Genomic DNA, 26,537 nt, shown 5'->3' on the forward strand with positions numbered 1-26,537 from the left:
TATGATTTATTATTGCCATACCCAGTATCGTCTTTTAGATTGTTTATATTCTAAGTATTTATACAGTTCATCTTTATTTATATCTAACTAAGTACTACGACGCGAAACAAGTTGGAGTTCTCTAGGTTTGTGAACTGAAATTACTTTGCATTTGTCAGTACAGTAACAGTAAAACAATCTGTACTTTTTTCCTAACTTGATGATGATGATGATAATGATGATGATGATGATGATGATGATGATGATGATGATGATGATGATGATGATGATTTTCCAGATGTGAACGAGTGCAGCAATAACACAGCATGTGGTGCTCATCAAGTCTGTCGCAATATGCCTGGGACCTTCCAGTGCCCCTGTTTCTCGGGATATATGAACGACAAGGGCACATGCAAAGGTAACATCTTTCACAGGACGATTTTCTTGTTATGTGTTCTCCAAAGGTACATGCAACATTTTAATTAAAGATGCACTTGCAACAACAGTTAACAAACAAACAAACAAAAATAACTTCAACTCGTTTGCTGAGCTAAGTTTATTTTCAGAAAGGAGCGATTTGACTGTCCAATACACATGAAATTGTTTTATTTACGTACACTTAATGTCTTGCGCCTCTGCTGTGTCACAGTGTCGAGTAGTCTTTTAGTTTATCTCTTTGTTTGCCTGTTTGCCCTTGTACTGTTGCCTTACCTTTCTGCCCCCAAAGGAAGCGATTAAAACCAGTGTTCACATTTTGTCCAGATATGGACGAGTGTTCGCTGGGTTCAGACAACTGTCAACAGAAGTGTGTCAATGTGGTTGGTTCCTACAACTGTGAGTGTTACTATGGTTACAGACTCAACACTGATCGCGCCACCTGTTCACAAGGTGAGTGCCTATTCAACTGAATAGATCTTGCATTGATTTTTTTTATTTTTCTTGATCTCTGTGTATCTGTCTCATTCGCTACCATCTCATTATGTCATTATCTCAATCTATCTGTGCGTCCTTATGTCTCTCTCACCCTGTCCTTCTCTCTGTTTTACTTGTGATTTTTTCCCTTTATCGTGTTAGGCTGACGCAGGTAAAAGTGTCGTTGTACACCATGCTTTGCTTGAAATTAGCATAAACGTTCGGAATCATATTTATAAATAGGATGCATGATTCAAACAATTGATTGCTTTCAGTATTATCATTGTCTCGTGTTATCTCTTTTTATTATTTTCTTGTTAAAAAAGGTGCTCTTAGTCTTGAAGTGTTGATTAAGCTCAGCTCTACCAGGCTTTACACGAGATAAGCACATATCATTATCTTGTCTGCAGTCTCTGAACCCTGTGCCGAGGTAGAGAACCTGTCGTGTGACCATGGCTGTACACAGGATGACACTGACATTGCCGTCTGTTTCTGTAGGAGTGGGTACACACTAAACAGTGACAAACAGACCTGTCAAGGTAAGCAACGAAATTTTGACTTCTTTTTTCAAGTACCGCAGAGACAGCTCATGGGGTGGGCATATATGACGCTCAAATTTCCACTTACCCCAAAATACAGTTTCCAACCAAACAGAAGATGTCTACAACAAAAATTGCCTCATCGTCTCGCTCTTCTTGCTTGCCTTGCCCTCTTCCGATCGTGCTATATGTGGCTGCAGTCAACGATGTTAGGTGGACGGTGAGGCTTGACAGGTGGACATATTAACAATTTCTACCGGCATCTCTTCGTAGCACTAAGGCCAACAAAAAAAATAGGTGTGGTTAAGGTAACATAGCCAAAAGAAAATAGGGTAGGAAGGTAGGCAATGACCTTTTTTTTTTTACACTTTTTTTTCTAATGTGTACAAATTAAACCTACTTGACAGGGAAATAAGTGTGCGACTCGAGAGCTGTCGCTTTCATTGCGTTTTCTGCACTCGTTTTTTATTTTTTTGTGTTTTTGATTTGACAAATGTAATAAAAAGTTATAGGGTCAGCCCCTAAAAAAAGGGTAGGTCGGGTTACCGTAACCACACCTATTTTTTTTTAGGCCTAAGCGTAAAGGCAGATGGCTCAGAATGTCGCATTTTACTCGAGTATGAGGATGTAATGTTTTGCGTAGAACTGAATAGTGAATGCTGAACTAGTAAAAAAAGAGGAAGAGGACATAATAGTTATTTTTTTCATTATTGTGACCCGAGTCTTGGTAGTTATAATATGCTTTAGCTAATTTATCCTCAAATAATTATGGTGTGATTTAACAATCATATCCTTATTTGATCAAGATGGACTGGGTGGCCGAGTGGTAACGCACTTGCGCTCGGAAGCGAGAGGTTGCGTGTTCGACCCTGGGTCAGGCCGCAATTTTCTCCCCCCTTTCCTAACCTAGGTGGTGGGTTCAAGTGCTAGTCTTTCGGATGAGACGAAAAACCGAGGTCCCTTCGTGTACACTACATTGGGGTGTGCACGTTAAAGATCCCACGATTGACAAAAGGGTCTTTCCTGGCAAAATTGTATAGACATAGATAAAAATGTCCACCAAATACCCGTTTGACTTGGAATAAAGGCCGTGAAAGGTGAATGCTCGCCTAATAGGCTACTGAGCTTTACTGGCCGATGTGAATGCGTTATATATTGTGTGTAAAAAATGTCTGTTTGTCTGTCTGTCTGTAAAAAATTCCATTTCAAACGGCAGAAATTAATATGTAAGCGCCTAGGGCTATATCTAGATTAGGCGCATAAAAATGATCACAATAATAATAATAATAATAATGACAGAAGAATATGTGAATGTATGACTAACTTACTTTGTTCGTACATGTAATTGTATCATAGCATAAGTGTGTACAGATGGCGTCATCATCTTTATTGGCCCTTGGTAAAAATATTGTTCTAAAGTTATTTCAGTCAGCAAGTAAAATTTAAAAAAAACATAAAACATACAAAAATCAAACAAGGAATGCAAAAGAGCTCTTCAAGTTCTCTCATATGTGACATGATATTAAAAAAGACTTCATTTCAAAGTGACCTAGCTGCTTATATTCGGTATGGAATCTTAACCTCACATCCTGTAACTGTTGACCTGCATAAAAAAACAAGATAGGTTTGTTAATGTAACGTTTAATTTTTGACAAAACAAGACATTCACAATTACATTGACCCAATGATGTTTATATTGGTGGACAGTCTTTGTTTGTTTAACGCCCAGCCGACCACGAAGGGCCATATCAGGGCGGTGCTGCTTTGACATATAACGTGCGCCACATACAAGACAGAAGTCGCAGCACAGGCTTCCTGTCTCACCCAGTCACATTATTCTGACACCGGACCAACCAGTCCTAGCACTAACCCTATAATGCCAGACGCCAGGCGGAGCAGCCACTAGATTGCCAATTTTAAAATCTTAGGTATGACCCGGCCGGGGGTCGAACCCACGACCTTCCGATCACGGGGCGGACGCCTCACCACTAGGCCAACGTTGAACAGTCAAATAATGAAGAAACAAATAACGAATACTAACGCATACTGAGCTAACTCTTTTATTTATCTTGTTACATTTTTCTCACAATTTATTGCCTATCTGTCCACCATTGGATCAATGTTCTTGTTAATGTTTTGTTTTGTCAAAAATTAAACTTTCCCATAACTAACCTTTTTAGTTTTTCTGAATTTTGGAAGGTTAGCAGTCTATGCTTTTGGATTCATTTTGACCTACACATTGTTTCAGACGTTAACGAGTGTCAAGATGTCAGCAAGAAGTGTTCACACACCTGTATAAACACAGCTGGAGGTTTCACATGCTCTTGTCCCTCGGGAATGGTTCTTGCCAACGACGGAAAAACCTGTGTTTGTGAGTAGAACGATGGAAGAACATTTTAAAATTAGAGTTTGAACGGCCTGTTACTCAAATTTTAAACGCTGCGTTGGTATCACCTTTCAAGACTGCACTTTCTCCAAGTGCTGTCTTTGTCTCTGTTTCTGTTCGGTTTTAGGCCCTGAGGGCAGGACATTTCGCATGCATTTGCTAGAATAAGGAGTACCCAATGCCGCACGCCCGGGGTTGTCTCCTACGATCACTTGCATTTATTCTGATTTGAATTGATTAAATAGCATAGTTACAGTGCATTCTCGAGGTTACCAGCGAATGAGGCGTGGACATTTTGAGGTTAAATTATTGAGAAAATGATTACATCACTACTATATCTTTAAGTTAGATGGACTTTGACGTCCGTCCAGGTCACATGGGTGCGATAAAGTAGCCGAATAAAAACGTGGACTTTTTCCCGACCACATTAATACTTTTCTTATAAATGATTTAAGTTGGGCCCTTAAACTTCCAAATAATACCATTTTACTGGTTACTGCACAGCCACTTAGAAGGGTTGTTGATCGAGCGTTGTTCTCTTTTTTCAACGCATGCAGCTTGCCCAGCCGGGACCTACGGAGCTGACTGTAGCATGAACTGTTCCTGTGGTGTTGGAACCAGTCGCTGTGACGCCGTAACGGGTTGCCTTTGCAAGACAGGCTGGACAGGGGACAAGTGTCAGCATGACGTCAACGAGTGTGACCTAAACAGTACGCGTCAGCTGTGTGAGGTCAGCGGGGCAGAGTGTGTAAACCTAAAGGGAGGGTACAAGTGCCGGTGCCCTACAGGCTACACGGAGGATAACAGCGGTGTTTGTCAAGGTATAATGCAGATTAAATTGCATGCAACTCTAGAGATATTGGTTTGTTTTCAGTAAAGCAGAGAAAACGTTAAAGGTTGACTTTTCAAAACCTATTTTCTACATAATTAAAGACACCTTTGCATTAGCCAAATCAAATCTATAACAGATATATTTCTCCCTTGTTTTTTCCTCCATTTTGTCCCCCTTTCTATATTTGTCTTATCAGACTGTGGAGAACAATTATCTTTCCAGCAATTTAAAACAATGTGTTTGGAAAACGCATGCAGTTGTTGTTTTCGTTATTATCGTTGTTTGTTGTTGTTGTTGTTGTTGTTGTTGTTTCTTGTTCTTGTTCTTGTTGTTGTTCTTCTTCTTCTTCTTGTGTGTGTGCACTTTTGTATAGGTTCTTTCTCTTTCTTTATTTGGTGTTTAACGTCGTTTTCTACCACGAAGGTTATATCGCGACGGGTTTTGTATAGGTGTGTATGTGTATGTTTGTATAGGTGTGTGTGTGTATGTTTGTATAGGTGTGTGTGTGTATGTTTGTATAGGTGTGTGTGTGTATGTTTGTATAGGTGTGTGTGTGTATGTTTGTATAGGTGTGTGTGTGTATGTTTGTATAGGTGTGTGTGTATATTTGTATATGTGTGTGTGTGTGTATGTTTGTATAGGTGTGTGTGTGTATGTTTGTATAGGTGTGTGTGTACTTTTGTATAGGTGTGTGTGTATGTTTGTATAGGTGTGTATGTGTATGTTTGTATAGGTGTGTGTGTGTATGTTTGTATAGGTGTGTGTGTGTGTATGTTTGCATAGGTGTGTGTGTGTATGTTTGTATAGGTGTGTGTGTGTGTATGTTTATATAGGTGTGTGTGTGTATGTTTGTATAGGTGTGTGTGTATGTTTGTATAGGTCAGGTGTGTGTTTGTATAGGTGTGTGTGTATGTTTGTATAGGTGTGTATGTGTATGTTTGTATAGTTGTGTGTGTGTATGTTTGTATAGGTGTGTGTGTGTGTATGTGTAAATGTGTGTATTTGTGGGTTTCCGTGTGAGTATCAAAATGCATGTGTGTGGGTGGGTGTATTTGTGTGTGTGTGTGTGTGTGTGTGTATGTGTGTGTGTGTGCGTGTGTTGGGGAAGCAGAAGTCACTGTGCTGTATTTGTCAACTTTATTGAGCAGATATCGACGAATGTGAAACATCGCCCTGCAGGCAGGTATGCGAGAACAGTGCTGGAAGCTACAGATGTCTGTGTGACGCAGGTTTTACTCTCAACTCCACTACTGGAGAATGCACAAGTAAACATTCATTTGCATATCTTCCATAATCATCATCATCCAAATGGGAGTTGATTTCCAAATTTGTTCATGAATTTTAAATTAGGCGGTATAGCCCTATTCAGAACAATGACAATGACGAATTGGTGAACTTTTGTTTTGGAGTTAGTCATTGAAAATCTGCTCAAAATCAAGAAATTCGTTAAATGGATATTATGCTTTGAACCTTTGACTACAAATCTCTGTCCCGCCGAGTCTGGAACACGCAAATGACGTCATATGGAAAGGGAGATATTAAAGTGTCACCTTGTGACCTTCTTTTCCAAGCATAATGAAATTAGCCTCCAAGGTTTTTGTCGTTTTTCTCAAACATCTTCTTCGAGTGTCTATCTTACCGTATATCTATTTGTTTGTCTGTGTCTGTATGTCTATCTCACTCGCTGTTTGTCTGTCTCTGTCTCTCTCTCTGTCTATCTCTCTCTCTGTCTCTGTCTGTCTGTCTGTCTGTCTCTCTCTCTCTCTCTCTCTCTCTCTCTCTCTCTCTCTCTCTCTCTCTCTCTCTCTCTCTCTCTGTCTCTCTCTCTCTCTCTCTTGAATCTGGGACTGGGTGGCCGAGGGGTAACGCTCCTGCGCTCGGAAGCGAGAGGTTGCGAGTTCGACCCGTTAGGGCGTTAGCAATTTTCTCCCCCCTTTCCTAACCTAGGTGGTGGGTTCAAGTGCTAGTCTTTCGGATGAGACGAAAAACCGAGGTCCCTTCGTGTACACTACATTGGGGTGTGCACGTTAAAGATCCCAGGATTGACAAAAGGGTCTTTCCTGGCAAACTTGTATAGGCATAGATAAAAATGTCCACCAAAATACCCATGTGACTTGGAATAATAGGCCGTGGAAAGTAGGATATGCGCCGAAATGGCTGCGATCTGCTGGCCGATGTGAATGCGTGATGATTGTGTAAAAAAAATTCCATCTCACACGGCATAAATAAATCGCATAGAAAATAAAATTAAAATTAATAAATAAATCACTGTGCTTAGAACTGTACCCACGGAATACGCGCGATATAAACCTCATATTGATTGATTGATTGATTGATTGAATCGTATCTTTCAAAACGGAAACAGTATGTATCCATTAACTGTAAAACTTCGTCAAACGAGTCTGTCAGGAGTGGTGTACCTCAAGGGTCTGTATTAGGACCTATCTTGTTCTGTATTTATATAAATGATTTACCCCTTCATGTGTCCGATGAAAAAGTTAGATGTGAGTTCTTCGCGGATGACTCTTCTGTTCACACCAGTCAAAAATCTTTGGAATCTGTCAACTCTTCTCTTCAAACAAGTGTGGATGAAATTACTGAGTAATGCGTTTCTAATGCAAGGATCATTCATCCGATTAAAACAAAAAGTATGGTGATAACCACGAGACAAAAACACCAGTTAAGTCCTTTACTACTACAACTGTCAGTTGGCTCAACTCAAGTGCAGCAAGTTAGGGAACATAGAATATTAGGTGTTACCATTGTCAAGAGTTGAAATGGCAAACTCATTTGAGTAATATTTGCAAACTAGTATCAAAAAATGTGTACCTGTTATCAAAATTAAGGCATTACGCAGATTCTGCAGCACTCAAAATGTTCTATTACACCCACATAATGCCTCATATAAACTTCGCGTCGACACTTTGGGATAACTGCAGTGATGTTCATTTGAAAAGACTCAATTCCCTGCATCGCCGAGCTGCAACACTTATTCTGCATGATTTGAATAGGTCCACGGATGATAAACTAATTCTAAAGCTCTTGAATTTCCTCCCCTTGAAAGATCAGTTGACGTTAAACAAGGCTGTGTTCATGTATGAAATTCTAAATGACGACTGTCCTAAATATTTGCAATCACATTTCAAACATGCCACAAGAAGATATGGGTCCCAAAAAATCATCCCTCCTATACCTCGCATAGACCTCTACAAATCGAGCTTAGCCTTCTCGGGAGCGTTTCTCTGGAACTCCTTCCCCCAACAGATAAGAAATGCAACTTCAGTGAAAATGTTTAAGAGACAGTCACGTTCACACATCATTCGTGAATGAAACGTCCTGTTCGATTGTTATTTTGTTAAACATTGTGTACTAGTGTTAACGGGTGTGTAGCTGATCGGAGCAACTTTATTCCCAAATGAAAGGTATAACAATGTCAATGTAATTTTGTAATTGTTGAGTTCTCCTTATGTAATTCCTTAAATGCACATTCTGTTGCATTCCATACAATGTATTTCTGTATTTTTTATGATTGAATTTATATTTTTAATGTGCGTCTGTCTTTATGTGTTGTATAAAGGACAGGTTGGAAGAATAGGCTTTGCCTAAAACCTTTATCCTTTTGTAATAAAGTTCTGAGTCTCTCTCTCTCACTCTCTCTCTCTCTCTCTCTCTCTCTCCCTCTCTCTCTCTCTCTCTCTCTCTCTCCCTCTCTCTCTCTCCCTCTCTCTCTCTCTCTCCCTCTCTCTCTCTCTCTCTTTCTCTCCCTCTCTCTCTCTCTCTCTCTCCCTCTCTCTCTCTCTCTCTCTCTAACATCTCCCTCTCTCTCTCTCTCTCTAACATCTCCCTCTCTCTCTCTCTCTCTCTCTCTCTCTCTCTCTCTCTCTCTCTCTCTCTCTCTCTCTCTCTCTCTCTCTCTCCCCCTCCCCCTTGTTTATCAAGGAAAATTGGACAAAATCGTATTTCAGTGCATTTGATTAACTGAATGGTTAATGACGACTCAGCGTTCTTGTTTGTATTTTATACAGGAGCAACCACTTGTTGGCAAAAGACCTGTGACGCAAGCAACGGCGGATGTTATGTCAATGACAACGGGCTGGAGACATGTTCCTGTAACACTGGTTACACTCTGGGGCCCGACGGTGTTACATGTTCTCTTAATGAACGTATGTCTGGCTGGCTGACTATTTCTTTTTATCTATTTCTGTGTCTTTGTTTAGACTGTTTGAAAAATGCTCGTTTTTGCCAATTGTATGTTTTTTCAATTGCTTATTATAACGTCTTATTTTGTCCCTTTGTAAAGACCAAAGTCGTGTTTCATCAATGCATATGTTCTAATTCGAGTTACGTCTTCCTTTTTCATTAAATAAGCGACTTTTGCTTTGCTTTTGCATTCTCCATCAACTTATTTATTATAATAAATAACATGTGGGCATTGGTTTTACCTGATAGTTGCAAAACACAAGATTATTTCAAGATTTAACATGTTAAGGGATTTTAATCATTCATTTTATAATTTTGTAATGTCTCAAATTCGTACCGCATTTACAAATGTCAAGGTCACAGTAGGATCAGGTTTGGGTTAAACATTAAAGAATCTCGTTTTCGTGAATGTTTATGAAATCAGAGCTTCGAGACTTTATAATGTTAAGGTTTAAAGATCTATACACGCATGACCTTAGTTTGGTTGACCCTAGTTTATTGATCAGGTCGAGAACGGGAAAAGTAACAGTAACTTGTCAATTCCGTGTGTGTGTATACATCATACATACGATTAATTGTTGCAGCATAATTCGTATGTTATCTGTGATAATGTTGAGTCGCATGAGCATTTCCTTTTCTTGTCTATTGTTTTACTTTTTTCAGAATGCAATTGCAGTGTGGTGATTTCAAACCGTTGTGAGTCTGAAACCGATCATGACTGCTCTGGAATACCAAACACACGGTGTGAGAAATCCGAAGGGAACTACAGCTGTGTCTGCAGAAAAGGCTACAAAGAGGATAGCACTCGTGCTTGTGTTGGTAAGTTCTATTTTACTGTAAATCTTGATAAATGAAGGGTAATAATAATTTACATTGTAAAAGCGTGTTGTTTTTTGTTTTTTCAAGAGAAACGCTTTTTACTGAAAATTACACAAAAGATTGTTTGTTGTATTTAATATTAAACATACCTTTAATGGGTTCTTTAAAGTCAAGTTTGACAAAATTAATTCAGATTGACAAGCAGGGATGGCCACATCGTCCTCCCGGTCGCCAGGGGCAAGTAAAAAATCCGCCGGGCTAGTAGAAACCGCTGGCCAATGACAATTCTGGTCAAATTGGACCCTTTTGTTTGTAATATCGAGTTTTAAAGCCATATAAACACTGTGCAGATCAACTGTGGTATCAACCGGGCCAGGGACATTTCTGCCGGGCTAGTGACTTTCTTGAAGTTACTTGTCCGGCTAGCGAATTACAACTTTGAGATTTGGCCATCCCTGACGTGTGTGTGTGTGTGTGTGTGTGTGTGTGTGTGTGTGTGTGTGTGTGTGTGTGTGTGTGTGTGTGTGTGTGTGTGTGTGTGTGTGTGTGTGTCTTGGTCTGTTTGTCCGTTTGTTTGATCCTTTTTCGATCATTTTTGTAAGTGGGTCGTTTGCCTATGCAATATTATCAGTGTCAGAGTTAGTGTCAGTCTCTCACTTTCTTTCTCTTCCCCTCTCTCCCTCTGTCTGTCTGTCTGTCTCTCTGTCTGTCTGTCTCTCTGTCTGTCTCTCTGTCTCTCTCTCTCTGTCTCTCTCTCTCTCTGTCTCTCTCTCTCTCTCTCTCTCTCTCTCTCTCTCTCTCTCTCTCTCTCCGTGCATCGCCTTGTGGTTACCATGTAATGCAATAATACAACGTAGCAGACTTGAAGGTGCTCATCAATGTAACCATGAATATTACACTCATGACCTTTTTGACTTTCAGCTCTCACAAGATTGGGCTTCACTGTCAAGGTCAACGTCAACATTCCCGTAACCAATCTGACCCAAGAACCTTCTCGTTCAAAAATAAAAAAAGAAGGGCAAAAACGGGTGAGGAACTCATGCACGATCTTCTTATATCTGATTATGCCAGTCTTTGGTTACCCTCGATTTTTTTAATTGAGACAAGGATAGTGGTGTGTGTGTGTGTGTGTGTGTATGTGTGTGTGTGTGTGTGTGTGTGTGTGTGTGTGTGTATGTGTGTGTGTGTGTGTTCGTGCAGGTGTGTTCGTGCATGTGTGCTTGTGTGTGTGTGTGTGTGTGTGTGTGTGTGTGTGTGTGTGTGTGTGTGTGTGTGTGTGTGTGTGTGTGTGTGTTTGTACTCTTTGAATTGTCCATTCTGTCTGTCTGAATCTCTGTGTGGGATGCTTAAGCCAAATCTTTAACCGGGGGAGTAATGCAGAATCTGTGGAGGACAAATAATAATCATCATCGACATTGTCCACATCCCCTCCTTCCTCTTTTTCTCCCTATCTCATCTTCTTTGCCTTCCCCTCATGTTTCTGTTCCAAACCATCATTAGCATCACTACGCTTCTCCTCTTCCACTTCCTCATGCTATTTTTAAACTGAAAAAACATGTACGTTTTGTTTCAATTTTACATTACTGACGGACCCGCTTATAAGAAAGTTCCCTTATCAGAAAGCAAACAAATTGTCCCCGCCGAAGGTCTTCTTTGTTATGACTTACAAAAGCTCCTGTATATAAACAAAACATCGCTTATGAGAAAGCTCGCCTTTAAGAAGGTCGATTCCTTGTCCTATACGAGGGACGTTCTGAAAATGCTTTGAAAATAAGCTCCTGTCACTGCCACATAATATTTACAATGACGTATGCATCATGCAATCTTTCATCAATGATGACACAACATTTCAAGTTTCTCAAAGTTTTGTCTACAAAGAAAACATCTCTTAATGAATACTACCCGTCAATGTTCACGTGCCTGTCACGGAGCTAACAAAAAAAAGGGAGTTTAGAGCCATGAAGTATTCTGATCTCATGAAAGATTGTTATGTTGCTCACACCTACCGCACGTTGTGGGAATTTTTTGGGAAAGACGCAACTTCCAAAACTATTAATTACAACAGGTACACTGATTTTTAATTGGGTAGACATATCTTCAAAAATGACACCTGCCCAGATCGACAGTCGATTTTTGTTACTGCACCAAACGTTGCTGCCGTTGCAAAGTTGACAAGAGATGATACACGAATCACACACACACAGAGGTAAAGGATACATAGATAATTGAAACGGTACACGTAAACGTGATCTGGCACAAACATCTAGGGGTATACAAGCGTTGCAGACAATGGGTGCCCGTGCTGTTTCTGGTGTTCGAAAGAGCGTACGTGTCGAATGGTAAATAAAATGCTCTCCAAGTGTCACTTTAGAGAGTGTAAGGCTTTTGGGAAGGTTGTCACAGGCGATGGGGACATAAGGAAATATTGCCACAATTCTACTCGAGGAGTTGTGTACGGTTACCTCAGAGCGGGTTGTGCATTATTGCCTGCCCGTGGTGTATGAAGCACGGCGCCGTGAACATGCAGGTTCTCGAGGGTTGATGCTACACCATGACAATGCCCCGTTTTGCACAGCTTTAAAATCAATTACATTTCTAACAGCTTAGGGTGTCCGCCTGATGTTCCGTTATATAACACCCCAAGCGGCCCCTTACGACGTCTTCCAAATTTAACATATAAAGTAAAATGTCAGGGGAACCCGTTAGGAGAGCCCGGATGCTGCTGTCCGAAAGGTAGCGAGGGTCATAAGAGTATCGGGAAAAACATTCGCGCCGACGTATTTGAAAGGTATTTCAACAGAATATCAAAGTGTATCTTTGCTCTGGAAGAATTCTTCGAGGAAATGGAGTGATCCAATTAAGAGTGAGCTGTGCGATAATATGACTTTCAGAACAGCCTTGGTAGAAAAATTTAGCTTGGATATAAGAAACTCTGCTCAGTTTTCAAAACCCAATTTTCTTATAAAAGGGCTGTCTTCAGTAAATTACATGTAAGCGAGTTCAGGAAACGGAAAGTATGTATCAGTCGTCTTGGTGACAGACTCTGGTCATGCAGTGTATACTGTGCTCATTCCACTTCCTCAGTTGCAGTCAAATTGGCTGCAGAAACAAACGGGCAAGTTAGAAAAAAAATCCGCATAAACTGAAAACTAAAGATTCCCAGATCCTAGTCACCACACTGTCAAATTGTCTGAAACTTTCTTTCTTTCTTTATTTGGTGTTTAACGTCGTTTTCAACCACGAAGGATATATCGCGACGAATTGTCTAAAACAGAAAGACAAGTACGTACAGGCAACAATTCTACTCTGGAGCAAACAACCTGCTGAAAAGTGCGAGAAAACAGATATGGGTGAAGATGGGTGTGTTTTATTTGTTTTGTTATGAACATATAAAAACAATTATGAGAGAAAGGTCATCAAATTAACTGTTATTTTCACCCTTTTGTTTTCGACTCGGTTTTTAGAAAGCAAACTTAAAATACTTTCTTATATCCGAGCTAGTCGGATACAAGTAAGCTCGCTTATAAGCAAAAAAATCATGTTCCCTCAACTTCCTTTTAGAGGTCCGACTCTATTTTGTTTCAGCTCAAAACCATGCTGAAGGACTATCTACCGAATCTGCTGGCAATCAGTATTCACAATATGAGGTACGGGGTTTCTCATCCAACTATTTTGTATTCAATATTTCAGAGAGAAAAACTCAAAGTTAACATAAAACTTCATGTGTCCCGAAGGGAAACTGTGGTTGTCTCAAACTGTACGGCAGGAGTTGCACAGACGAGCCACAATGTTTACGAAATCTAGACTTGGCAAAACAATGATTGCACCAATTTTCGTACCCAAACTAAAACATTCATTCCAGTGTCATTTCATTCACACTTTCTTTGCCATTTAAAGCAATCCAATTGGCTATCTGGCACACTTTTCGGATCAAAGATTTCTTTTACAAGGGTCACGGGACAAAGTACGTCACGTATGTAGACATAAGACCGCCGCCGAAGTAAGCGTACCTATTCTGTCTCAGAACAGATAATGTCACCTAAAACACTCCGTTACAAGTCACAGTAAAACTCAAAAGTTTATTAATGATGCTTTACAGTTGATGACTTGATACATAGTGATGATACGGTGAAACTGAAAAGGAAACAGAGGACAACGGTCAGTTAGAGGACAACGGTCAGTCACTGTCACGCAAACAAACGATCACGAGCATCGATAGAAGAAATATAGGCGTGAATAAGATACACAAATCAATGACTAAAAGCTTACACAAACTGTGGTAACTACAAGAAAATAAGGATCAAAATCACTGGGTAAATACTTACAAAAACTGTGGAAACACAAAGGAACAATGAACGAAGCCGCTGAGGGCGAAACGAATGAGTGACGACTAAAGAGTGACGTTTATAATGACGTAAACACTGGACTGACGACACGCTGACTTTCTACCACAATCACGCAAAAGGAAATGATATTCACGCGAACATACACAATGAAATGAAAGTACGGTACGGAAATAACTGGGGACAGAACACTCCCCGCCTGAAGGTTAAAAACTTTCACTAACACTAACATGTAAAATTAAAAATATCTCTCGACAAACTCTCCAAAATAGTACAGGAAGATGGAACACTCGACCAACTCTCCAAAAAATAGTACGGTAAAATGGAACACTCGACCAACTCTCCAAAAACTATAGAATATTCTTAATATCATAGAGCGGCAATTTTCAAACTATCCGCGAACCAACATGCAAATTTTGAGAATTCAAAAAATACATAAAAATCCAGGGTTCTGAAAGAGAATGTCAGATTCTGCAAACATCTGCGTTACAGTTGAAGGGACAAGGTCACAGCAGTGGGATAATTTCTGTGCTTGGTACGTTTGTTTCATGTCAGTGGAGTCGAAAGGAACGTGTTCTTGCCCATGCTTTGTAGTTAGAAGCATCGCCGGTGTCAAAATCAGAGGCGAGTCTGGATCATGGGATATGGGTACGATGGGTCTGGAGTTAACTATGGTACACACTTCAGCCATAAAGGTACACAGTACTTCGTGTGTAAGGGTCTTTTGCTTAGCATCCAGCAGCAGGGCGTCTAGGACTCTGCGGACAACACCGATGATACGTTCCCAGGAGCCACCCATGTGAGAGGCGTGGGGCGGGTTGAACTTCCATTTGATTCTAGACTTGCTGAGATACTGTGTAACTGGGGTATTTTCTTGGAAAAGAGTGTCCAGTTGAAGTTCGCCTGCTGCACCTACAAAGTTCGTTCCTCTGTCACTACGTAGCTCTATGACTGGTCCCCGCAAGGCGATGAAACGACGCAACGCATTGATGAAGGAGGAGCTGGACATGTCCTCGACCACCTCGAGATGAATGGCGCGCGTTGCCAAGCATGTGAACAGAATGGCCCAACGTTTGGCGTTTGCAGATCCGCCTCTTGTCGTGCGTGTTGAGACCATCTGCCTTGACTGTTCTTTTGAAAGTGGTTGTCCATGACGGACAGGAACCGTTTGTCTTCGATGGACATGGCCACTGTTTCATCTTCCGAGGTTCTCTTGAAGAGGTCAGGGGCTATTTCATCGACTTCACACAGCTTGATGTGATTGCGACAAGGCTCAAAGACAGAGTCGTGACCTTGGTCGACGCTGGTCTTCTTGGTATTGACTGCTGTCGATTTGTGCTGCAGACATACATCGCCAATAATCACCCAGCCGAGACGGAGGCGTAGGGCGAAAGGGGACGAAGGCGGGCCTATGATCTGGTCGAGCACATGGTGTGCCTCAGGCAAATCTCTCCCTATAAGGATTCCGATAGGCAATCGCGCATCGCTCGGGGGGATGACCGCTGCAAGCCTCTGCAAGTGGGCGTGACACTGAGCGACCTCAGGGGTGGGGATTTCTGAGCGCTCTTCAGGGATCTTGTCACACTCAATGAGAGAAGGCAGATTCAGCGTGGTTTGGGCATCGAGAGACTGCACACACAGACCTGAAACTCTGCGTCCACTCATGCTGTAGGAACCAGAGCAGGACGTCAGTGTGTACACAAGTTCATCAGAAGAGATGCCAAGACCATCTAGAAGAGCCGGTGATGCCAGTGAGCGGTTGCTCTGGTCGTCTATCACTGCATAGACCTGCATCGATTTGCTCGGTTGAATGGGGGAAAAGATGCGTACTGGAACAATTTTACCACACGACCTGCTGGCGTCGATGCTGCCACACAGCGCAGTACAACGATTGTTCACGTTAACTGACGTATTCTCCCCGCCATGCGATGAGCGGAAGGGGAAAGAACTTTGGTCAGCTGGAGGACTTCGATTGGCAGGGTCATAGGCTGACATGCGATGCATCACCGTGAGGTGACCCTTGCCGCACTTTTCACATTTCACAGTGGCCTTACATTGCTTGACTGCATGGTCAGGAAGAAGGCACCTGTAACAGAGGTTTTTCTCCTTCAGTAGAGATCTTTTCTCTTCGAAAGTCATCGACGCAAATTTCTTGCACACTGGAAGTTGATGCTGTGTCTTGTGGATAGGACACACTTTGCTAAAGTCAGAGTTATCAGCGATGATGCCCGACATCCGAGTCCGGACGTCAACATGGTGATTGTTCTTGACTGGATTATCCAGCTGAAAAGCAGGATCGTTGTAGATTTTGCTCATATCTCGCACGAACTTCAGCAGAACGGAGAAGGGTGGGAAGGCAACCTTGTGCTGACTCTTGTAGTTTGCTGCCACGCTGATCCATTTCTGCTTCAGGAAGTGAGGAAGCTTCTCCACGATCAAGTTTGCCCCTGATGACGTGTCATAAATTGAAAACAAAAGCATAAGGCTTGGGTTTTCCTTGGCAGCGTAGATCTCGTCCATGAGGTCACACAGATCGAACAACTTTCTATTGTCTTTGGTGACGGGAGGGAAAGCATGGATTTTAGCCTTGAGGTGTGCTTCGATCAGTTCAGGTGAACCAAATCTTTCTTCTAGTCGTTCCCAGAGAAGCTGAAGACCATTGCGTGGGTTGCCAGCGCTTGAACTTTGCATGCTACGTGCATACCTTCCTGACTCTGGCCCGAGATATTTTACAAGCAGATCAAGCTCTTCCTGTGGCGTCGTTCCAAGCTCAACCATGACGCTCTTGAACGAGATTTTCCACGCTGGGAAGGCTCCTGGTTCTTCGTTGAAGACTGACAAGCGGTTAAGCAGAAGATCTTTCTTCAAAAGAAACTTGGACAGCTCTTCATGCGGGTGGTTGCAGTTGTAGCTGCTGCTACGGTTAAATTTAACATTGCTGTTGTTGCTGTTGTTGCTGTTGTTGTTGATGAACCTTGCCGATGAATGAACTGACGTGAAGTCATCCGACGTGTAGTCATCTCTATGCTTGCTCACTTTAGATTCAATGTCATTGGGAAGGCTGTTCACATACTGCTGTGTTCTGCTCTGAGCGTCGAAGTTAGCATGAGAGGGCAAAGGACTAGGACCAGCGGAAGTGGGCAAACGTTGAGAGGGAGCAACGGAAGGGGGTGGAGACATAGGCGGAGAATGAGCTGGGGTAGATCCACCTTCCCAGGCCTCAAGGACTGAAGCCTCTGCCTCCTCTGCAGCGGCATCTTCCTCTGCTTCGAGTAAAGTTAATTCCGCTTCCCAATCTTTCTTCTTTCTGCAATTTCTGGCCTCTGTGATGGCCGTCTCTTCTTCGAAGGCTGACTGTCTCTTCGAGAGTTCCAATTTCCGCCGGGCATATTGTGCCTTCACTTGCGCTGCTCGGGCTCTGGCTCGTGTTCGAGCAGCAATGCAAGACAATGATGTGCTGACGGAATGGATGCTCTGCGATGGAACTTTCGATCTACTGGTGTGTTCTGACATGTCTCTAGTTTTTTTTCACTATTCTGTCTCAGAACAGATAATGTCACCAAAAAACACTCCGTTACAAGTCACAGTAAAACTCAAAAGTTTATTAATGATGCTTTACAGTTGATGACTTGATACAGAGTGATGATACGGTGAAACTGAAAAGGAAACAGAGGACAACGGTCAGTTAGAGGACAACGGTCAGTCACTGTCACGCAAACAAACGATCACGAGCATCGATAGAAGAAATATAGGCGTGAATAAGATACACAAATCAATGACTAAAAGCTTACACAAACTGTGGTAACTACAAGAAAATAAGGATCAAAATCACTGGATAAATACTTACAAAAACTGTGGAAACACAAAGGAACAATGAACGAAGCCGCTGAGGGCGAAACGAATGAGTGACGACTAAAGAGTGACGTTTATAATGACGTAAACACTGGACTGACGACACGCTGACTTTCTACCACAATCACGCAAAAGGAAATGATATTCACGCGAACATACACAATGAAATGAAAGTACGGTACGGAAATAACTGGGGACAGAACAGTACCCCTTAAATCGACCCGACAATAACGTAAGGTAGCAAAAGTTCAAAATAGGCGCAGCTTGGCAAATTTTACATACGAAGAGAACGCAAAATCAATTATCTATCCAGAACAGGCTGTTTTGTTCCGCTATCTAGCGTATTCCTTGTGTTGTGTTATTTCCTCTGATGCAGTTGTCGATCGCATTAGCAGTACAAAACGGGAGAGTTTTTTGCGTCAATTTAAAGGGGGACACCATGAAAAAAAGCGCTGTATTTCAGCAATTACCTGGTGGATTGCTTTGCAACTTTTGAGATCTTATGTCTACATGCGTGACGTGTGTCGTCACGTGGCCCCTGTAAAGAAATCTTTGATCCGAAAAGTGTGCCAGATAGCCAAGTGGACGGCCTGTAATGGCATAGAAAGTTTGAATGAAATGACACTGGAATGAATGTTTTCGTTGGGGTACAAAAATTAGTGCAATAGTTTTAGTTTGCCGAGTTTATATTATTGTGACGCTTAATAAACTGAAAATCAATTCGTGCATATAACTTTTTTTTAAGTCAGGATGCTGTTCTATAGCCCTTGAGTAAAATCTTCATTATGTGTGTGTGTGTGTGTGTGTGTGTGTGTGTGTGTGTGTGTGTGTGTGTGTGTGTGTGTGTGTGTGTGTGTGTGTGTGTGTGTGTGTGTGTCACTGTGTGTAATTTTCATATTTAAATTTGTTTTTACATTCTTTTCTTACTTTAGAAACACGTCTTTTTCATAAACGTTTTGCATTTGCTGTTTTCACGTTTGAACAATAAGGCCCCTGCCAACACTCTGTGCGGATGAGAATTACGTCTCCACAATCAGCTATGCAGCAACATTCACAGTCAAACATAATGTTCCAACGGATAAACTCTAAAAAATATGTGCTTAAACGCAACAAATTGTTTTTTTCTTCTGGTTATTTAACGACCCTTCAACCATTATAGTCTCTGCGGGACCGATGCAAGTTTGTTTCCTTTCTTACGCAACAAGTTAGAAACAATGCCTTATAAAAAGGTATACACACGGGACTTTCTTTTATATTACGTAAATATAGTTAACTGTTAAGAACTTACTTGATAAATGGCAGTCCTTTCGTTATGCAGGCCAGGCAGTGTGATTGCAGACGTAGATGTGGACGTGCCCAGTAAGAGTGCCCAGATATCTGCCTCTTTCCTGGCCGTGGCACTGGTCAACATCACTGGTCAGAGTACTACCTTGGCTGGACAAACTGGAACCGTCGGGATTACGGTTGACGGCATGGAGAGTGAGTTTAGTTTCGGTTGTTTTGTGTGCAGTACCCTCAGTGTTTCTAAATTGTAACTATAGCTAGGCGTGTACACAGGCATCTCTATCGCAACTACAACGTGACTGTGTTCTGTTGACCGTTTGAGCGGTTAGTCTTGGAATATTATGTCTTGTTTTCATAGATTGTTTTGTATGTGGATTTTCCTACTAATTATATATTATTCATAGATTAGTTTTGATTTTTGTTTTACCCTACAGATCAATCAGGAGAGTCTTGGTAACGATCAGTGTAATGAGCAATGATGTCAGAAGCATTTAAGGAAGCCTTTTGAAAAATAATTTGTATCATAAACAGAAGTAGGTACGAACGGTTATTAAAAAATGAAACCCAAGTTAGTTACATAAAAGGAAGGAATTGTTTGACTGTGATTGGTACAATTGATGACACAATAGACTACTCTAATAGAGCCAATAGTTGGGGAGTTTAATAGGCCCTGTACTACCATGACGCTTTTGATTCAATGTATACAAAATCGCAACACGGTAGCCTTGTGGTAAGGCGTCCGCCCATTGAGCGGGAGGTCGTGGGTTCGAACCCCGGCCGGGTCATACCAAAGACTTTAAAATTGGCAATCTAGTGGCTGCTTCGCCTGGCGTCTTGCATTATGGGGTTAGTGCTAGGACTGGTTGGTCCGGTGTCAGAATAATGTGACTGGGTGAGACATGAAGCCTGTGCTGCGACTTCTGTCTTGTGTATGGCGCACGTTAAATGTCAAAGCAGCACCGCCCTGATATCACCCTTCGTGGTGGACTGGGCGTTAAGCCAAAAAAAAAAAAAAAAAAATAAAATTTATACAAAGTTTATGATTGGAACATTTTGTACGTTCGGATTTGGCGAAAATAGTCAACGCCCTGAATGACGGATACCCTCAGTGTTAATAATCATAGTGAGTGAAATTCAGAATCGTTTCCTTTGAATTGTAAAATAACATCCGTGTTATATCTGTGTTTCAGTTTTGTTCAATACGACCTACTGCGATGTGTTCAGTCGCTACGTGACCTGTGAAGAGAATCAAGTCTGCAAAGTGGAGAACGGGAGACCTCAGTGCCGGTGGGTGATTTCCATTTATTGATGTTTATTACTTGTATTGTTACTACATACCATTTCTAGTTAATCTCCTATGTCTGTCAGGTTTAAATTTTTGCAAACATACGGGGCTTGTATTTACTTAAGTATCCAAATTCCATAAGAAAGGAAAAAAAAATGTAAATACATTTTTACTTAGAGAAACTAGCAAGAAATCACCAAAGTGAATATGCGTTCAGGCGCAAACACACACACACACACACACACACACACACACACACACACACACACACACACACACACACACACACACACACACACACACACACATACACACACACCCCTAGTAGGGTACACACACACGCACTACAGAAGTGTTAAAACTTAAAGGGATACTATCGATCTGACCGTTTTGGGGAGAGTCTCTGGCGAATTTCACGAATCTGAGGAATCTTGAGAATCTACTGTTCCTTAATGTCGACACACACGGCACGATAAGCTAGAAAATGCACACCAAGTACGGTCATTAACATAATCAAAGTGAGTGATTGCGGTTTAGTGAGCTGCTTCTCTCCGACGTTGGACAATTGTTTTTTTACAAAATTGGCAGCAAGACGGCCAGCGCCTTCTATTTCGCGGCCCCCTAGTTGCCGCATCACTTACACAAACAAGGAATGTAACTCAGTTGAAGTAACTCAACCCAACCCTAACAAAGAGTGTAATTTCTTTGCCTATTTCATTTTTTTAGTTTAGCCATTAAAACACTTGCTAGAACTGTGAAGCTAAGGCAGTCCTGCGTGGTAGTACTACTTATAACGCAGAATATCATGGCATACATTTTAAAGGGATCTGAAGGCCCCTTTTCTATGTATTATCCCTTAAAGATGTTCTGATTTTTTGTTCTCCACAAAATAATTATTCACATAAGCAAGGGAAAGAAAAAACAAGTCGCGTAAGGCGAAAATACAACATTTAGTCAAGTAGCTGTCGAACTCACAGAATGAAACTGAACGCAATGCAACGCAGCAAGACCGTATACTCGTAGCATCGTCAGTCCACCGCTCACGGCATAGGCAGTGAAATTGACAAGAAGAGCGGGGTAGTAGTTGCGCTGGGAAGGATAGCACGCTTTTCTGTACCTCTCTTCGTTTTAACTTTCTGAGCGTGTTTTTAATCCAAACATATCATATCTATATGTTTTTTGAATCAGGAACCGACAAGGAATAAGATGAAAGTGTTTTTATATTGATTTGGAAAATTTAATTTTGATAATAATTTTTATATATTTAATTTTCAGAGCTTGCTTTTAATCCGAATATAACATATTTATATGTTTTTGGAATCAGCAAATGATGGAGAATAAGATAAACGTAAATTTGGATCGTTTTATAAAAAACATATTTTTTTTACAATTTTCAGATTTTTAATGACCAAAGTCATTAAATAATTTTTAAGCCACCACGCTGAAATGCAATACCGAAGTCCGGGCTTCGTCGAACATTACCTGACCAAAATGTCCACCAATTTGGTTGAAAAATGAGGGCGTGACAGTGCCGCCTCAACTTTCACGAAAAGCCGGATATGACGTCATCAAAGACATTTATCAAAAAAGGAAAAAAACGTTCGGGGATTTCATACCCAGGAACTCTCATGTCAAATTTCATAAAGATCGGTCCAGTAGTTTAGTCTGAATCGCTCTACACACATACACACACACACACACAGACAGACAGACACACACACACACACGCACATACACCACGACCCTCGTCTCGATTCCCCCCTCTACGTTAAAACATTTAGTCAAAACTTGACTAAATGTAAAAAGAAACATCAAGAGAGACGTTATCATTCAGAGTCAGCTACATGTGACAATGGTGGCCTGAATACATTCATTGTATTTTTTAATGTTTGTATCTTTTCTCTTTCAGACAAGAAGAGGATGCATCTAGCTCAGGAAGTGGACAAGGTAAGCTGCATTTGCTATTCGAAAAATTGTGAGGTGACAAAAAGTTCCCTGTGCTTATTCCGAGAGAAAACAAAGGAGGGTGTATATCGGTGATTAGGTTAAATCCATAATCGGTTTCGTGTTGGGTATTTTTTTTTATGAAGGAAATGTTTGATTCGCTTTGTGTTATTTTAGTCTTGTTCAAAAACGGCACACATCAGTCATAGTTAAAAGCATTATGTTGGATTGAGGGAATTTTCTGTTGCATTGCATTTGTTCCCAACATTCTGTGTTAGTGTTTGTGTCGGGATTTATGGTAGAATCTTGGAAGGTAAAACAAACGTGTGTTGTCCTTTCGCATTTTTATCAGGTGTTAATGTATGCTGGGTAATTCACTGTTTATTCTGATTTGTTCCCGTGATCTGTAGCTGCCTGTTGGGATTCACCTGTAAACAGCCACTGCCTGCATCTCTGCTGCAATTTGTTGCCAACTTAACAAGCTCCGACGGATGGTACGACAACTTTTATCAGGTTTGGAACTGACAGACAGGAAACAGACAAAATCGGTAGAAATAGGAAAGATAAGATTTAAAGCGTACGACATTAGACAGGTCCAGAAAATGCTCTTTACAGAAACTGTGCTTGTAGCGCCAACACAGGAAATGTTAACGTCACACGTCTGCCAGTTCTACAGTTGTGCTAGTCAACACGACGTCTAAAGCGGGACTGTGTTGAAGAAGGATGTGTTTATATCTGATTTTCTACGTTTGTACGATTTAAGCTTATTAAGCTATCAGGAACAGGCTAAGGGTAAGCATACCGGGATTGTATGTGCTGCCTGCGAAAAATTCTTTAAAGAAAACAAAAACAGGTCGCCTACAGCAACATTAATACATTTAGTCAGTCTGTCGTACTCACAGTGTGAAACTGAACGCACAGCACATTTTTCACCAAGACAATAGGTTGGCCGAAATTACGCGGCCGAGAAAGCGCTGAAACTTTGTCTCGGTAACACAAGCCCAACGAACATAGTTTGCATATTATTGATATTTGAGCTTTACACATTTTTAGTTCTCTTATTTTCCTTTTCTCTTGCTCTGTCAGCAGCATTGTGGACCTGGATTCACGACCAACGTCCGTACCGTGGAAGGATTAACAAAGACACGTTTCTACTTTCTTTACCTTTGCATGGATTTCTGCCTCAGTTATCCAGTTTTTCTTACAAATGTTGTGTATCGAATTTTATTTCTCCAACTTTGTTAATCTTAATTTGCCCTTGTGTTTTGCATTATTGTAGACATGACTTGGGAACTTGTTCTCCGTCTCTTTTTGGATATAGATTTACAACTAATATTACTGAATATCAGGTGGAGGTTCTTCTATGCGTTTGATTGTAATGTTATGCTCTCAATTAGGTAACTAACTAATCTGATTGTTATTACATTTTAGGTGGAGGTAATTTGATGGTGTTAACGTTTTGTTGTTGTGATATATGTATGCGCTCAGTATCATTCGGCATTCATCAAATTCTCTTAATTTGGTGTATGAAAAAATCATGCACGTGTCCTACGTTATCACAGAAGTCAGTACATGATAGGTTGCCGATGAACTTAATCTACTTTATGAGCTAAAATGGAATTTCTGTACCAGAGTTAACACATCTTTTTACCGAAGGAGAAAATAAACCCTCATACCATTATTAAACATAACTTTTACTTTAGTAAATCAGAGCATATAGTACTGCACAAACCAAACACAAATAATTGATGGGATTGTTTGCAATGTATAACTGGAGTAAACGAAAGGCAAAGACTGAACAGATAACATTATTGTGGTCTTGTGTCTGAAAGGCTACACTACATAAATTAATTCACATGTTATGTTACTTTTACAAAGCAAACTTTAAGGAAACAAGTCCATTTTGTAATTGTTGACCAAAAGGTCAAATACCAACTAAGGTAACATTTGTGTTCAATACTGTTTTGAGGGTTTGTTTTTTTCTTCAATAAAATGATCTGTTAACTATGGTACAGAAGTAAACATTTTTATTTCATTTTTGTCTGTTGGTTGTAAATGGTCACAGCCACGACTATGTATTTAGTTTCTTTTGTAACAACAATGGATTAACTTATCTTTGAAGCTTAGTTTTTTCTCTCTCTCTGATATATTTCTTGTAACGTTGTCATAGTAACTAAACAGTAATCTACCATTCCCGTCTTGCACTCTGTTCGTGGATAATGTATGGTTGTTAGAAGGTGCACATGTATTTGAGGTTAATCATGATTAGTGATCTGAGCTAAAGGAATCACTGTTATGACTTTCCGCCTTACTCTCTTATTCCTTTTTCGTCATTTTAAAATGATTGTGGGTAGGGATACATATTAACCTTTGTTCCGCTTTAGACAAATAAAACAGCAAAGTAATGCAAACTGAATTCTTTTCTGTATGAGAGTCTGTTGTCCGCTGTTGTGCCTCCGTCATAGATATAGGCTGAGAGACAGTGGGCAGAGAAACACACAAACACACACACACACACACACACACACACACACACACACACACACGCACAAACACACACACCCACATCCACACACACACACACACACAAACACACACACACACACACACATCCACACACACACACACACATCCACACACACACACACACACACACACACTCACACAAACAAACACACACACACACACACACATGTACAGTTAAACACACACACACTAACACACACAAACACACACACTAACACTACTCACACAAACACACACACACACACAAACACACACAAACACACACACACACACACATCCACACACACACAAACACACACATACAAACAAACGCATAGACACGCATACACACGCACACCTGCAACCACAAACCGCATAGCATCGAACAGTTCCACATCTTTAAATGCGATCACAAACATTATAAATATCAGAAAGAATTATTCAACCACGTCAAACATCGTACAATTAATACAAACATCAATGACAATGTAATTCCATCATTTCGGGGCCTTGAATGAAAACGATTCTGTTGATGTTGTGGAGCACGCCCGAACTTACCTGCAAAAAACCCCACATACATGTCATTTTAAGACCCAACCCCAGCTCGATAAGGAAATCTGAAAGCTTTTCTAGAATATCATCAATAAATGGATGAGTACACATGATCAATAGTTACAAACTATACAAACATTGTTCATGCATTATTTTGCATTACCCCGTTGAACAATTGCACAACAACATAACATCGATCAGATGCACTGTCAAGTCAATGCGAATATTTACTCGAAATGAATACAACTGAAGTACATGTACCTGCCTTAAGTTAAAGACTGTTACAAAAGGAATCACTGAAGACTCCAGCTAAACAAAAACATATCAGCATGCGGTTATAACTTAACAAGCGCAAAGGCAGCGTGACAGACTTTCATAGTTGCCAGATGTCACAGTCCAAATCGCTCTGACCATCTCCCAATGTGTCATGGCGTCGCCAATATCAGGATCTCAGGATGCCGTGTCAATATTGTCACAGTTCAGTGCAGGTCATTGTTTTTCATGACATGAACAAAACATGACACTAAACACATAACATGAACACCATGACGCTAACAACGTGACATGAACAACGCGACATGAACAACATGACATGAACAACGCGACAAGATAACATGACATGAACAACGTGACATCTGTTTGTTTGTGTGTTTGTTTGCTTAACGCCCAGCCGACCACGAAGGGCCATATCAGGGCGGTGCTGCTTTGACATATAACGTGCGCCACGTACACAAGACAGAAGTCGCAGCACAGGCTTCATGTCTCACCCAGTCACATTATTCTGACACCGGACCAACCAGTCCTAGCACTAACCCCATAATGCCAGGCGCCGGGCGGAGCAGCCACTAGATTGCCAAGTTTAAAGTCTTAGGTATGACCCGGCCGGGGTTCGAACCCACGACCTCCCGATCACGGGGCGGACGCCCTACTACTAGGCCAACCGTGTCGGTCAACGTGACAAGAACAACATGACATGAACAACGCGACAAGAACAACATGACATGAACAACACGACATGAACAACATGACATGAACAACACGACAAAAATAACATGGCATGAACAACGCGACAAGAACAACAGGACATGACATGAACAACGCGACA

The 26,537-nt window shown here is 41.1% G+C and overlaps 1 protein-coding gene across 1 annotated transcript in view; it reads left to right on the top strand.

The window, feature by feature from the left end:
• Window positions 1-26,537, top strand: part of LOC138947168 (uncharacterized) — a 256,793-nt gene that overhangs the window by 59,599 nt on the left and 170,657 nt on the right. The window contains exons 32-37 of the mRNA XM_070318604.1: window positions 278-397; window positions 742-867; window positions 1,302-1,430; window positions 3,679-3,801; window positions 4,374-4,637; window positions 5,797-5,913. Coding sequence (XP_070174705.1) covers window positions 278-397; window positions 742-867; window positions 1,302-1,430; window positions 3,679-3,801; window positions 4,374-4,637; window positions 5,797-5,913 — 879 coding nt within the window. The remainder of the gene's footprint in view (window positions 1-277; window positions 398-741; window positions 868-1,301; window positions 1,431-3,678; window positions 3,802-4,373; window positions 4,638-5,796; window positions 5,914-26,537) is intronic.

The sequence above is a fragment of the Littorina saxatilis genome, linkage group LG14 (genome assembly GCF_037325665.1).
Source record: "Littorina saxatilis isolate snail1 linkage group LG14, US_GU_Lsax_2.0, whole genome shotgun sequence".
Lineage (NCBI taxonomy): Eukaryota > Metazoa > Mollusca > Gastropoda > Littorinimorpha > Littorinidae > Littorina > Littorina saxatilis.